Source organism: Melanostigma gelatinosum (assembly GCF_949748355.1).
Source record: "Melanostigma gelatinosum genome assembly, chromosome: 18".
Taxonomy (NCBI): domain Eukaryota; kingdom Metazoa; phylum Chordata; class Actinopteri; order Perciformes; family Zoarcidae; genus Melanostigma; species Melanostigma gelatinosum.
This window is the reverse complement of record NC_136651.1, coordinates 5731629-5745342: the sequence shown is the minus strand read 5'-3', so window position 1 is coordinate 5745342 and position 13714 is coordinate 5731629. Positions and strand designations below refer to the sequence as shown.

The following is a 13714-nucleotide window of genomic DNA, read 5'->3' as shown; positions in this document are numbered from 1 at the left end:
ACACTTATCCCACTTAACCTCTAGAGAGAAGCCACCCTAACCCCTCATAGCCCAATATTCCCTTGGCGGAGGAATGCTCTGCTTTATACCACTCTCCTCTTAAAAGCACCGGGTTGTGAGGTCGGACTCAATGGTAAAACCTTACAACTTCGTGAGACTGTAAAGTCATGAAGTCATGCACAAAGCCGATGGTGGGGAAGCTAAATGGAGAGCGGATATCCACATTGGGGCACCTCCCTGCCCACTGCACAGTCCAAACCCGTTCTGATTCAAACCCAAAATTGTCCCGAACTGATGTCTCTCGTAAACAGGGACGCACTTACACTGTGCTAACTGGATGACAAATAACCTGAGGATGTTTCTGTTTCTGTTTCTGTTTGACCTTGTTTGCATTTTAGCATGCAAAACTGGTTCTCAGAATGTAAAGTGAACGATGCTTATCTCCCATGTTGGCGGGTGGTGGCACGTAAGACAAGCTAAGGACTTTTTGACACATGCTCCACATCTGAGGCATTTACCACGAGCGTTGTGATCACACAGCTTGTAGCTGCAGAGAAAGCCTCGCGGCTGTTTATGAGGTTGAGCAGACACATCTCCTGCATTACGCTCTACAGGTGGTGCATGCCACTGGACTGGTTTGTAGTTATGCTGCATACAATGTACCTTGCAGCTGCTCAGTCCTTACTCTATTCTACAGCTAAAAGGTGATAATGAGCTTGTTTTACTTGAATACGAAGCATTAAGCAACTGTTTAGTTATGGGCTTCTGGTCAGGCAACGCAATGTAATCTTCTTTATAAACAAAAAACATTTTATAAAACATCTCAATGCATGTAGTCTTTATATTCAGAATGACCAGAACGCTTTTAGTCATGAATCAGAATGATGTGTATAATTTCAAAATATCTTTTGAACTGTGACACGGATCACAGATGACTTGGTGTCAATCAATGTGTGAACAAATTAAGATTGATATTTAAGCTGTGAGTCAGGTCTTTCAGTTGTTAAAAGAGATTAAGACATGGGCTTTTTACCATCAATACTGCCGTGCAGAGATAATGGGTCCAACAAAAGCTAAACATGTTATTTTTCACCTTTCAAGTGCCTCTCCTTCAGTGTGTGGTATTAACTGGACAGTTATGAGCCGGAGTCACTGCTGATGAACATTCTCTACCAAGGGGCCAAATGTCTCCCGAGCACATTGCCATTTTCCTTTTCAATCTGTAGTCAATGTGCTGCCATCAATAAGCACATCCCCCAATTACCTAAAATAGTTTTTCATCAATACCTACAACTAGCCCGGCACAGAAATTGATGAGAGCAAGGGCTTGCTTGACTAAAAACGCCTGACAGGGACAATATATCAGCAGGTAAAGGGTTCATCATTTCTCTTGCCAATTGACCAAAATGTGCGTGTGTGATTCTGGAAAGTGCATTTCACCAACCTACGCCCTTTTCGGGCAATACTGCTTCAATGGATCAATTTTAGCCCCACCTAGATGTTGGAGGTAAATGGTTTGCGTTTAGAAAATCATTACGCTGTCAATTGAATGTCTCCCCCTCCACTTTGTGTCGGGATGTCTATAATGAAGTTTGGAGTCATTATAGTAGTTGCATATACTAATCTTGTCATGTTTCCTTTCCCTATCATGTTGTGTTAGGGCTGAAGACTCTCACCAGACAATCTCCTCCATTCAGGAGCGGTGCCGCCAAGTCTGTCCTTGCTTATCATTAACAATCTGCAAATAAACAGGACAGCATACATTACATCACTTGCAGCTCCATGATCAATTCCAAGAATGCCTTTGAAGCTTTGCTTAATGAACCTACACAGTATAGCTGTTGTGTGTCGTCCGGGCAGTGAGGCTTCATAACCCATGACCGTAATGCAGTTTTTCTTCATTGATAATATTGGGAGGTTAGTAAAGGGGTAAATAGTAATAAGAATATTCAATAAAACCACAGTGCAGTTGAAATGAATTGCACTGCAGAATCACGTGAAAGGAACTGCTTTTCCACTTAAACGCTGACATCTATAGGAGCACATTCTTTGGAGGACAACTAATTGCGTGGACAGTGCTGCATGATGCTTTTACGTATCAGACAAAGCACACGCTGCGCCCCTGTGCTGCCAGAAATCACCGACCCAGGAGGAGCGAGAGATTTTAGCATGTCCAGTCAAATGCGCCTTTTGATTTTGATATGCATGATCTCTGTCAATGTATAGAAAGGGAAGCGCTGACACAGTTGGCTTCATCAATCAGTAGTGTCAGCTCAGAGCTTTTTAAAGCCTCTTGGAGTCCCCGAGAGCCCTAACCCTGTAAAAGTTTATATAGTGTATTGACCATTCTCTACTTGCTTAGCTAATGAAGCCAGCTTGGCCACAGACACTGAGGGGCTGCCGCCGTGTCAACACTGCTTCCTGTTTGATGACACCTTCCACTAAATTGAAAATGTGCTGCTAATGGGGGTGAGTGTTTAAAGAAGAATAAGCCGGAGTAATTGACACAGGCCTGACCTGACGCACACAAAGAGACGGTTGGAAGGCCGCACGTATAGACTGGTGAAAAGCAGTATAACTTGGTACCACGTAAAGGTTTAGCCACTGGCTTTAGACTGTTAGACGTCCATTCAGACAGATGCTGCTGTGACTTATCAACAGTTATCGTGTTTTGTTTGCTCCAGCAAATCAATAACACACAACACAAAAGCCGAATATACTGTATATCCCCTGGGCAATATGATGCAGACCACTCCAATTTACACCTATATATATATATAAATATATGTATATAGGTGTTCTATAGACAACACATTCTAGCTAAATCTATTATGAAGAGAGCACTGTGACAGGTAAAGCTCATGCTGCAGCCACCAAAACAAGCATCTCACTAATACTTGCATGCATGAGCAGTGCTGAATGGACGTTGACGTTCATGCCGTCAGGGGCTCCCAATACGAGACATTTACTGACCATTACAAGCTCCGAACTTCAAAACAATGCCAGATAAAGGCTTCCACACTTCTAACAACCAGGCTGCAACAAGTAGCTTGCATCACGCCTTTTAATGTTTAACATATCAGAAGAATAGATAGAATGTTCACCACCTTGCAGATTGCATTAATATGTTTGGACGACTGGAACACTGAACGGTGCTCGTCGTCAGGCCCATCGCCACTTCGCTCTGCATGGTCCCCCTCTCAAGGACTTTGAGATCCCCCACCGCTTTGGTCCCCGCCTGGATCCATGGAGACAGACAATTGACTGAGAATTGATGGTCAATGTTTATCCAAGGCGGCTGACTGGCCACGGCTCTCTAGTTTACTTGTGAATTTGCGGTTAAATAGCAGTTTAGAGAGAACTAGCGTGGCGTTGTCGAGCGTGCACATCTCTCGAGACGCCTTGCCAATAGTGAGCCACAGCAGGTAATATTCACATCTAAAATGATGCCGATGGCTTCAATGTTGTAATGGGCGTAAGAAAATAGAATATGACAACTGTGTTCTGCTTCAGCCGATATGCTCAGACATAATTGAGAATTGTGTTGTCGATGACACTTTGCTGCAACCTGAGCAAGTGTCAAGAGAGGGACTAAAATGGAATTGTTTCCCAGAGACAGTTGCGCCGGGAAAGCGTGCTATATTTAACCACATAATTGATTGGTATGACTCAAAACACGGACGTTTTGATACAAGAAGTGATAAAACACCAGCACCAGTGAACGCATCCTCATTGACTCCGCTGTTCTGCTTGTGTGCGCGCATATGTGTGAAGTGGGATTAGGGTCTTCTTATAAAGTCTTTTAAAACACCACTTCAAGTCAAAATGTAAATATCACATGAAGGCGTATTGACACGCATCCAAGAGGCTTCATTGGCTCCGGGTGTTTCATCAAAAGGAGCGAAATACATTATTTAAAATACGCAGATTCATAGCGGACTTAAATTGGAGAAGAAAAGTTGAATGAGGAAATAATAGTCTTAATATCCAAGTTGACAATATAACAGAAATAATAAATAAACTTTACATCCGTATGTAGTTTAACAAAGAAAAATAAACCACAATAAATATCATAATAACGATTGACCGTTTGAGCGGCAGCATAACCGAATATGCATGATCATCGAGCGCCTCATCCCGTCACCCGCTCATATTTTCCTGATCTGATTTCGAAGGAGGATGTTGCAGGAAATGCTGGCTGCTCGGCTGTGTTTTTTCCGGCGCTGCTAAACCTCTGGAAACGTATACAAGACCGCGAGTTAAATAACAATAAACCATAAAGGGAATATATTTATGAATTAGTAAAATTGTGCTCGCGATATTCAAAGCAGAAGAATACCACTGAGCTGCGGGACAGAGGAGGAAGTCAACAGCCCAGCGGAACATAACATCTCGCCGACAAAAGCGAGCCAGTTCCCCGGCTTGGGCTCTCGCGCTCCTTCGCCGGGTCTCACAGACCGAACGACAGCGCAACTTCTGCACCGACGTTGACATATTCACACAACACTGACTGGGGCAGGGTGGTGTTTCACGGCAAAGCCCTTTTGAGTTTCCAAACACCTTTTTATAAGTCCGAAGTCTGTCCCCTCCACCCGAGCTGTTAAAAACCACGCCCACGCAGCCACACAATTGGTCCGAAAGCGTCAAAGAGCCAATCAGACGGACCGCTGCTGCTCGTAACATGCAACACATCCATACAGTATGAAGCCCAATGGGCCACAGAGGCGCTCGGAAAATCACGGAGCTGGGACCTTACCACCTCTCGCGCTCTCTCTCCCTCTCTTTCTCTCTCTCTGGCCGTCAGCGGACTGCTTTCTCTGCACACGTCTTTCCGTGAAATGTGTGTGTGCGTGAAAGAGAGAGGAGGAATAAAGTGTGTTTGCGCGCGCGAGGGTGCATGTCCGGAGCAAGTAAAGGCAGGGGGATTATTCGGCGCTATCGAAATATTTCAACACGTCGCCCGTCGCTGCAGGACTGAAGCCAATAAGAAGGAACGCATTTTAACAGGAATGCCGATATTGTAAACAGCAGCAGAAGAGAAAGAATGCGCCGCAGTCAATTAAGTGACTCACCCAAATTGGTTTAATTCGACTAATGTCCGCGAGCCAGCGAGACACAGAAAGGTGTCCGATGCGCGTCGACCTCTGAAGAAAATCGGTCTCTCAGCACTTTTGCAGAATTATGGACAACATTTTTACATTTCTCTCTCCAGACTTTTGATCACCACGCAGCAAAAGACTATAGAGATCCTGAGCCGAAGTAGGAGTTTCCAAAGCTTTCCAACTTCAGATTCATTGTTTGCTCTTTTTTATTGTGTCTTCATTGAACGCAGGCTTCACTGTTGGTAAAACAATATATCTAGTTTCACATCAAATCAGTCGTCTACAGTTTGTTGCCTGCACTTGGATGAACTTCCTGATGAGAGATCCAGTCATACAGGGATCAAGTATGGCATATCATCCGTTTTTACCTCACCGGGGTCCGGAATTCGCCATGAGTGCAATGCTGGGTCACCAGCCTCACTTCTTCCCGGCTCTGGCTCTCCCTCACGGCGGCTCCCTCTCTCTGCCGGGCGTCCTGGGAAAGCCGATCATGGACCAGCTGATGGGAGCCGCGGAGAGCGGGCTCCACTTCACTTCGCTGGGGCACCAGGCTGCGGCCGCCCACCTCAGGCCCATGAAGACCCTGGAGCCTGAGGAGGAGGTGGAAGACGACCCTAAAGTTCACCTGGAAGCCAAGGAGCTTTGGGAACTCTTCCACAAGAGAGGCACCGAGATGGTGATCACAAAATCCGGAAGGTGAAACTGATTTTGTTTTTTTTGGTGTGTGTGTGTGTGTGTGTGTGTGTGTGTGTGTGTGTGAGTGTGCAAATACACTTTGACACCTGTTGTGTTTATTCATAACTCACGATGGAGGTATTTGTTATTTTATACAGATAAATTAATAGATTTATAGACATTTATACAGATGCCAAATGGAGTATATCTCTACAGTTCCACTGCATATTTCATGCAAAGCTCTCAAGCCTTAATCTAATGTATATTAATTCAACTTGGATTGCAGCATGACTGTCTCACAATTGTTGTGTGATATGACAATTGTTACACGATAATGTGCTTTCACTACAATACAATAACATGACCCAAAAGAATCCGTGCTTATAAGAATTGTATCTTGACAGAAAAACTAAGACAAAGCTGCCACAGCCTGTGTAGATACAAGAACATGTGTACAAACATTTAATGGTGGCAAATCAGCTGTTGCTGTAACATTATTTTGTCAACTAAAAAGGGACCTGTAGCTGCTGTATTGTGAACATGAACGCCTCCAATTACAGTAGCTACATTTGGCTTGCTTGTAATCCTATTGTTCATTTTAAAGTCCGCTTTGTCAAAACTCAGTGACCGATTCTTCCCCTGAAATGTGGAGCTCTGACTGAATTATTATTATCGGCATCATCACAGTGATAGTATACAAAGATGGCTGCCGTAGACCGTGTGTCTGTAGGTCTTTAGAGGCATTCAAAATCAAGACACAATGCAAACAGCGTTGGCGTTTCCTCATCAGAAATAAAGTGGAAGAACAAGACGTTTGTTTACTCGACTTTTTACTCGCGGGACACTTTTTCGGCTGATTTATCTCAAGCAGATGAATTGAAAACAGGCTGCACCACAAAACTCATCAAACGGATGCAACTCACTTTTAAATAGTACATCGTATATCGTGTCAATAACAATATACATATTCTCGTTATATTGTTGAATATTTGTAAGCATATTTCTATATTTGCCACGACACGAGAGCTTATCATTTGTTTTGCTTTGTCACAGGCGGATGTTCCCCCCGTTCAAAGTGAGGTGCACTGGTCTGGACAAAAAGGCCAAATATATTCTCTTGATGGATATTGTTGCAGCCGACGACTGTAGATACAAATTTCATAACTCCCGCTGGATGGTGGCAGGGAAGGCCGACCCCGAAATGCCAAAGAGGATGTACATTCACCCGGACAGTCCGGCTACTGGTGAACAGTGGATGTCAAAAGTCGTCAATTTTCACAAACTCAAGCTGACAAATAACATATCCGACAAGCATGGATTTGTAAGTTCTACTAATGTATGTCCATTTTCTTATTTACCAACATACCCTTTTATGCGCAAAATGTTTGAATTTGTATTTATGTGTTATTTGAAGCATAGAAAGTCATTAGTTTAATTAAGGTGTATTATCTTGTGGATGATATGACCAAGATAGCACATCATTACAAAATGACAACAAAATTTAAAGAAAATTGCTGTATCATTATCTTGAGAGTCTTAATTTATAAAATTATTACACTAATTGCGAAAAATAATTAAGTTGATATATGCAAGACACCCATGAATATTTAACCGCTTTATCAAAAAGATTACATATTGCACCATGAATCATTTCTATTTAATAGAATACTTTATAGTATTTGCAATTTCTAAATCACACTATTTTTTCACGATTTAATTCCTCCAAATGATATGACTTCTGATTTCAAATAAGAGCATTTTTGGAATGTGATGTAATGTAATGTGAAGATATATTCTGTACAAGGAAAACTAATGTTGGAGTAACTTCAATTATGTTGCGATTGTGTGTTGCAGACCATACTTAACTCGATGCACAAATATCAGCCTCGATTTCACATCGTGAGGGCCAACGATATTCTCAAACTCCCGTACAGTACCTTCAGGACTTACGTTTTTCCTGAAACAGATTTCATTGCCGTGACTGCTTATCAAAATGACAAGGTAAGCACAATTATTGCTCATATAGGCTTACGGTTGTACCTGCATGTTTACTGAAATGCAGCCTGTGTGTCAGACGCGCTTTCCTCCCATGTCTTTCATGCTCTGCACCATTTTGTTGTCATAAAATATGAAAGACGTCATATCTGCTTGAGCCCGTGGGAGTGGAGTATCATAGTGCGGGGGTGATGTTGCGGGTATAAGTGCCATATTCACCAGCCTGTGGTTGGAAGGCAATACTTCGGAGGAATGTTACAGTTCTTCCTTTTATTTAATCACGTGGAAAGGATTTGGCATAGACCCAGACGCGCGCTCTCTCTCACTCTCTCTCTCTCTCTCTCTGCGTGCGTGTGCGTGTTTGCGTGAATAAAACTAAAAGGGTTGGGGGTTGAGAAATGAGAAAAGAAGAGGGGCAACACTGTGCGGTTGATTGGAGAAAAAGAAAGAAAGGGGCGCATTTTGGTTGTGTCAGACTGTGCTGCGTGGTGACATTTTGTGAGACATAAAAATAATGAAAATCATCTCCTCAACTCTTTGATATTGTTGGGAAGCCATGGCACCCCATCCCTCTCCCCTCCCCTCCTAATGCGCAGTGGTAACACTGCCGGAAGTACTGTGGTAGTAAAAATTTTCAATACAAAAAAAAATCCGCATGTTTCACTCATGGAAAAACGTGCCAATTTGAAAAACTCGTGTTCACACGAGTATTAGTATTTAGTTTTTATGTGTAAAAGCAAAAATAATATCCATGTGGTATAATGAAATTAGAAATAAGCCACAGCTTTGGGGCTTCGCCTGCAATTGTAAAATGAGACGCATTTAGTGTGAATATAGGGAAATGAAATTCAAGTCGCTAATATTTACGCATCATTTTATGTATTTCAGATAACCCAGCTGAAAATTGACCATAATCCATTTGCTAAAGGATTCCGTGACACGGGTAATGGAAGACGGGAAAAGAGGTAAGAAAAGTGCATTGCAAAGGAAAAAAATAACCAAAACACTTTAGATGTCTTTAGATTTAAACATGGAGGCAGTGATCTCAGTGGATTAAGCTCACGTCAAAGCTTCCTCATTAACCCGCAGGGAGTGTGGCTCTTTACAGGTTCTAATCAAATAGCTTAATAGGCTATTGCACTATAATACTTATAGCACTGGTTGTAATATAAACTGCAGCAGGGTTGTGTTTGATGCCTTTGCTTTCATTACTTCACTTGCTAATTAGTTTTTTGTTTTTGGCAATTTTAAATGTATCCCAAAACGTTGGATGTTTAAAATCAAATTGTGCTTTCATTGAAAATGGGAAGAGTGAAGAGACACGATTGATAGATACATTCCCTAAGTTACATCAATGGCACTGTGAAGGATCTCGTGCACGCAGTCACACAGCCAGGAGCTTCATTATCTAAGGTGTTCAGTTTAAACAAGCTTCCACACCATCTCATCGTGCTGCCGATATCGTTTCTGACCCGAGAGATGTGATATAGTAACCTGGGTACTTGTGCACAGGAAACAGCTGGCTCTGCAATCCATGCGTTCATACGAGGAGCAGCAAAAAAAGGAGAACGGGGCTTCAGACGACTCCTCTGGAGAGCAGGCTTCCATTAAGTGCTTCGGCCAGGCCTCGTCCCCTGCCGTGTCTACCGCGGGCCCCCCACACATGAAAGGTGAGCTGACAGACCCCACAAGCCAGTCACAGCTCCGATCACAAGTCGTGTGTAAAGTCGTAAAATTTCTATTGTGGCAAGCATTTTTACAAGGTAATGTGTTAAAGAAGAGTCAACTTTAGGAATGCCCAGCCCAAATAAGGCAGTCTGCATTGACTGGCTTATTGAGATGTAACAGTAAAACATTGATGAGACGATTATCTGTCGAGCAACATGCCAGAAATCATTTTCAGTGAATCTGCAAAGAAATACATGATAAACTAAATTATAGAAACTAATGCCATGTAGCATATACTTTGCCAAATATAACTGGAAACAATGGGGACTTCCATATCGATCACCAAGATATATAGTACAAATTGAAATATTCCGGGTCCATTACTTATTCCACCTGTGGGAGCAGATACAATATGGCTGGTAACGGGAGTAACAGTGTTTTTTTTTAATGATTCACCAATGTGCAGAAAGGCAACTGATTCTTATTCCACTCGTCCTATTTTTGGCAGATTTCTGTGACAGCGATGAGGAGAGCGACGATGAGAGCAAAGATGGACACATCAAAGATGGTCCAGACTCCAGCAAGATTTCCACGACTACCAAAGACGGGAAGGATCACGAGGCGAGCCCAGCTAAGGGGCACCCCTTTAGCAACAATGACTCCAGCAGCAGGACCCGCGACGGCGGTCCTAGGACTGAGAAAAGCCAGGCAGACTCACGACAGAGCCCCATCACCGTCATCTCCAGCACCACCCGCTCCGGAGAAGACCTCAAGAGCCCGAGTCTGGAACAACCCAAAACGGACGAGTGCAGGTCAATAAGCAAAGACAGTTTCATGCCTTTGACAGTTCAGACTGACAGCCCGCACATAGGCCACGGACACTTTCCTAATTTTGGATTTCCAACAGGCCTCACGGGACAACAGTTTTTCAATCACCTTGGGAGCGCGCATCCGTTTCTCTTGCACCCCAGTCAGTTCAACATGGGGGGTGCGTTCTCAAACATGGCCGCGGGCATGGGGCCACTATTGGCAGCCGTGTCCACAGGAGGGGTTAGCACCATGGACACGGCCGGCATGGCATCACCTTCGCAAAGCTTGACGGGAGCGCCAGGCCTTCCCTTTCATCTGCAGCAACACGTCTTGGCATCACAGGTAAAACCTGTTTTCCTGGGCCTCGGCCTACTCGAGTGAAGCACATGTTGTAATGTACAGCAGACTGCTGGCCCATGTGCCAGATATTTAAATATCTTTATTGCCTTCGTCATCGAGTTCATGTATGTGTTTCTGATCATAACTGTGAGAAAGATAACGAGAAACTACGTGTAGGTGTGTTCATTTTTGTTTTGCTGACCAAATGGGCTAATGTTCAAAGTAAAGTTACGCAACTGCAACAGCTGACTAATCTATTAGCAATCCACCTTTCAGTTGTCTCTTGGCATTGTTATGAGATATAACATTGCAACAACTAGAAGTGTTAGGCAATCCTCTATGCCTGATCTCATTAGTCGGTTTTTGAGACACATGGCGAGTATTAAAATGCCTTCGAGAAACACAAGAGACAACAAAGTTGCCTTTTTCCATGTGAAAGTGTTTCAGTTGCACCTCTTGTTGCTTGATTGCAGCAACAGACAATAGGATTGCTTTGCATTTGCATTTCAAATTCTTGAGCGCCAAAGCTGTTTACATGCTCGGTGTTGAAGCGTTGCAGCACAATATTTAGTTGTGACTGCATCTGTGAAAGCCTGTGTGAATGGAGGCATTGAAAACATACAGATGTATAGACTAAATCAAGTTGCACCGTTCTTAAGCCAAGTGTCAGACAGCGTGATTAGCAGTGCAACAAGCCAACAACAACACGAAACCAACCTTGAGGACAGCGAAAGTAAAGCAGGTCACTTTAAATCACCATTTTCACGCATTTGTTCCACGACATTAATCCAGAACAAGCAGGTGCAACAGGCTGGGAACATAAGTGTATCATCCTACATTTCCTCTCGTGTTTTGTATGTATAGGCCTATCTTTATTTTGCTTTTGGTAGCCTAAATGTTGTGCTGTTATAGTACACAGAAGTATGTTGTTGTTGCTCACACTCATGCTTCTCCGTTTCTCCACAGGGCCTCGCCATGTCTCCGTTTGGCAGTTTGTTCCCCTATCCGTACACGTACATGGCCGCTGCAGCGGCAGCCTCCTCCGCTGCCTCCTCCGCGGTGCACCGGCACCCGTTCCTGAACGCAGTGCGCCCCCGACTCAGGTACAACCCTTACTCCCTCCCCATGACGGTACCGGACAGCACCTTGCTCACCACCGCGATGCCCCCCATGGCCGGCAGCGGAATCGAGCTGAAGGGAGACGGCATTGTCCCGGCCAGCCCCGTGTCTGGTGTCACCCTGGATTCCACATCGGAGGTGACCAGTCACTCGTCCACCATGTCCCCAAAAACTTGCACGGAGAAAGACGCCGCCAACGAGCTGCAGAGCATCCAGCGGCTGGTCAGCGGGCTCGACTCGAATCAGGACAGGCCGAGGAGCGGGTCCCCATAGGTTCTTTTCTTTTCTCTTTTTCTGTTTTTAAATACACCGCCTGCTTCTCGTCTCATTGTTGTCATGAAAGGTGAAAAAGTGTTGACGGTGATGAAAACATTAACAGTAGGAGGACACTCTCGTAGATTCATGCAGGTTTCAAAAAAAAAAAACGGTAAAAAAAAACACGAACTGTTGGACGTTTTAGTTTCCGAAATGCACTTTGGTTAATACGCATCTGATTTGTACATTTTTTCTTCTTTTGTTTTTTGTTAAATTAAACAACACGTTTATCTTGTCATTTGAATACCGTACAAGTATTGAAACTGAAAAGTTGGCATGGGTGTGACTTGCAGATTTTGGAGAAGTTGCTGCTGTGTCGTCTCTGAACTTATTGTACACGAAGAGAAATGTGTTTTAATATGCACTCTGAATTGATTACTTATTTGAATTCACTACCGTTTAACCTACCTTATAAAGACTGCTGTATTTTGTTGTACACTATTAATTGATTGATTGGCCAAATGGTGCATGCCCCCTAAAACCCTAATGAATGTTATTTTAACACGAAAAATGGAAAGGTTTTGAATATAATTAACACAGTCTTTTTGCTTCATTTTTTTTTCTTAATGGAGGAAACCAATTTCAATACAATTTATTTTTCTTCATTCCGTTTTTTAAAATCAGAACTGGCCTATGACTGGTGCTCCGGGATAAGCTATGGCCCAAGCATGCGGAATTTAGCCCAAATGTCCAACAGGCAAAGGGAAGCAGAAATTTAAATATGAAAAATAAAAGGTAGCATTGATTAAAAAGGTGTACATAGGAATATATAAAATATTTATGGAATTATTTCATATTGTTATTGCGTGTAAATACAACGGAGTAGTTTGTTTCTAGGGATCTGTGCTTAATTTATTGTCGATATACCTGTGTAAAGATAGTTTGTGGGCTATTATCCCTTTGTTTCCATCTGCATTTATACCCCTTAAAATATGGACTTTACTCCTCCCCAAATATCCATTGAGGTAGTTATTCACACTAATGTGCCATTGTATTTTCATTTGTTGTCCCCGTGTGTGAAGTGCTACTGTTTTAAAACGGATTGAAAAGCGACAACGCACTGCACCAATGGCTTGGGAAAAAAATATATCTATTCTTTTCTTGAGAAGAGCAAAAGAAGCGTCGTTGAAGTGTGATAAACGTGGACTATTTTTTCTGTTATTAAAATACTTTGCGAACCTGATCGTACAAGTGCCGCATAATCGAAAATATGAAGGTTTCTTTTGTGTTTCTCAATGGGTTATGTTGTATTAGAGTTATGTCTAGTTTACAACATCGACATCGTGTTCTTGAAAGTTTCAATAAAATATTGAAATGCCCTTGATGTGTGTGCCTCGCTTTAAACCGTCACAGATGAGAATTACACAAATGGTCACCTTTGCAAATGTAAAATCAGCTGATAAAGGCTGACACTGTGCGAGACATCTTGTCCAACATTATTTTTTTCTGTCACCATGTTTCCACTCGGTTTTGGGAGGCCCGCTTACTCCATGTTCAAAAAGTCCAGATGTTCAAAAAAGATAAGATAAGAAGCAAAGACCCTCTCAAGAGACCATACCTGGGATTCCTACCTGGACAAGCGCTATCATTTAGTGTATTGTAATGGTCTCCTTGCAGGGCATTTCAGTTACAGTACATGTATCGTTGTATGGCGAATTGCAATTTGAGCTCAACCAAAACCGCCCCTCAGT

General features: G+C 43.0%; 1 protein-coding gene across 2 annotated transcripts; it reads left to right on the top strand.

The window, feature by feature from the left end:
* Window positions 1–5091: 5091 nt before the first annotated feature.
* tbx3a (T-box transcription factor 3a) lies at window positions 5092–13215 on the top strand. Of its 2 annotated transcripts, none has more exons than XM_079288995.1 (7): window positions 5092–5798; window positions 6831–7098; window positions 7632–7778; window positions 8661–8737; window positions 9285–9442; window positions 9949–10592; window positions 11556–13215. In XM_079288995.1, the coding sequence occupies exons 1-7, from the start codon at window positions 5407–5409 to the stop codon at window positions 11979–11981; spliced, it is 2112 nt and encodes a 703-aa protein (XP_079145121.1). In that variant the 5' UTR covers window positions 5092–5406; the 3' UTR covers window positions 11982–13215. The 2 variants fall into 2 exon arrangements, with proteins under 2 accessions (XP_079145121.1, XP_079145120.1); XM_079288994.1 differs by having other exon boundaries at window positions 6831–7113.
* Window positions 13216–13714: the final 499 nt, after the last annotated feature.

Bases quoted from the DNA above. Each gene is read 5' to 3' on its own strand.
- tbx3a (XM_079288994.1), top strand. From the start codon at position 5,407: ATGAACTTCCTGATGAGAGATCCAGTCATACAGGGATCAAGTATGGCA. The intron at 7,114-7,631 runs GTATGTCCATTT...TGTGTGTTGCAG, and splicing joins GATTTGTAAGTTCTACTAAT to ACCATACTTAACTCGATGCA. The intron at 7,779-8,660 runs GTAAGCACAATT...TATGTATTTCAG, and splicing joins CTGCTTATCAAAATGACAAG to ATAACCCAGCTGAAAATTGA.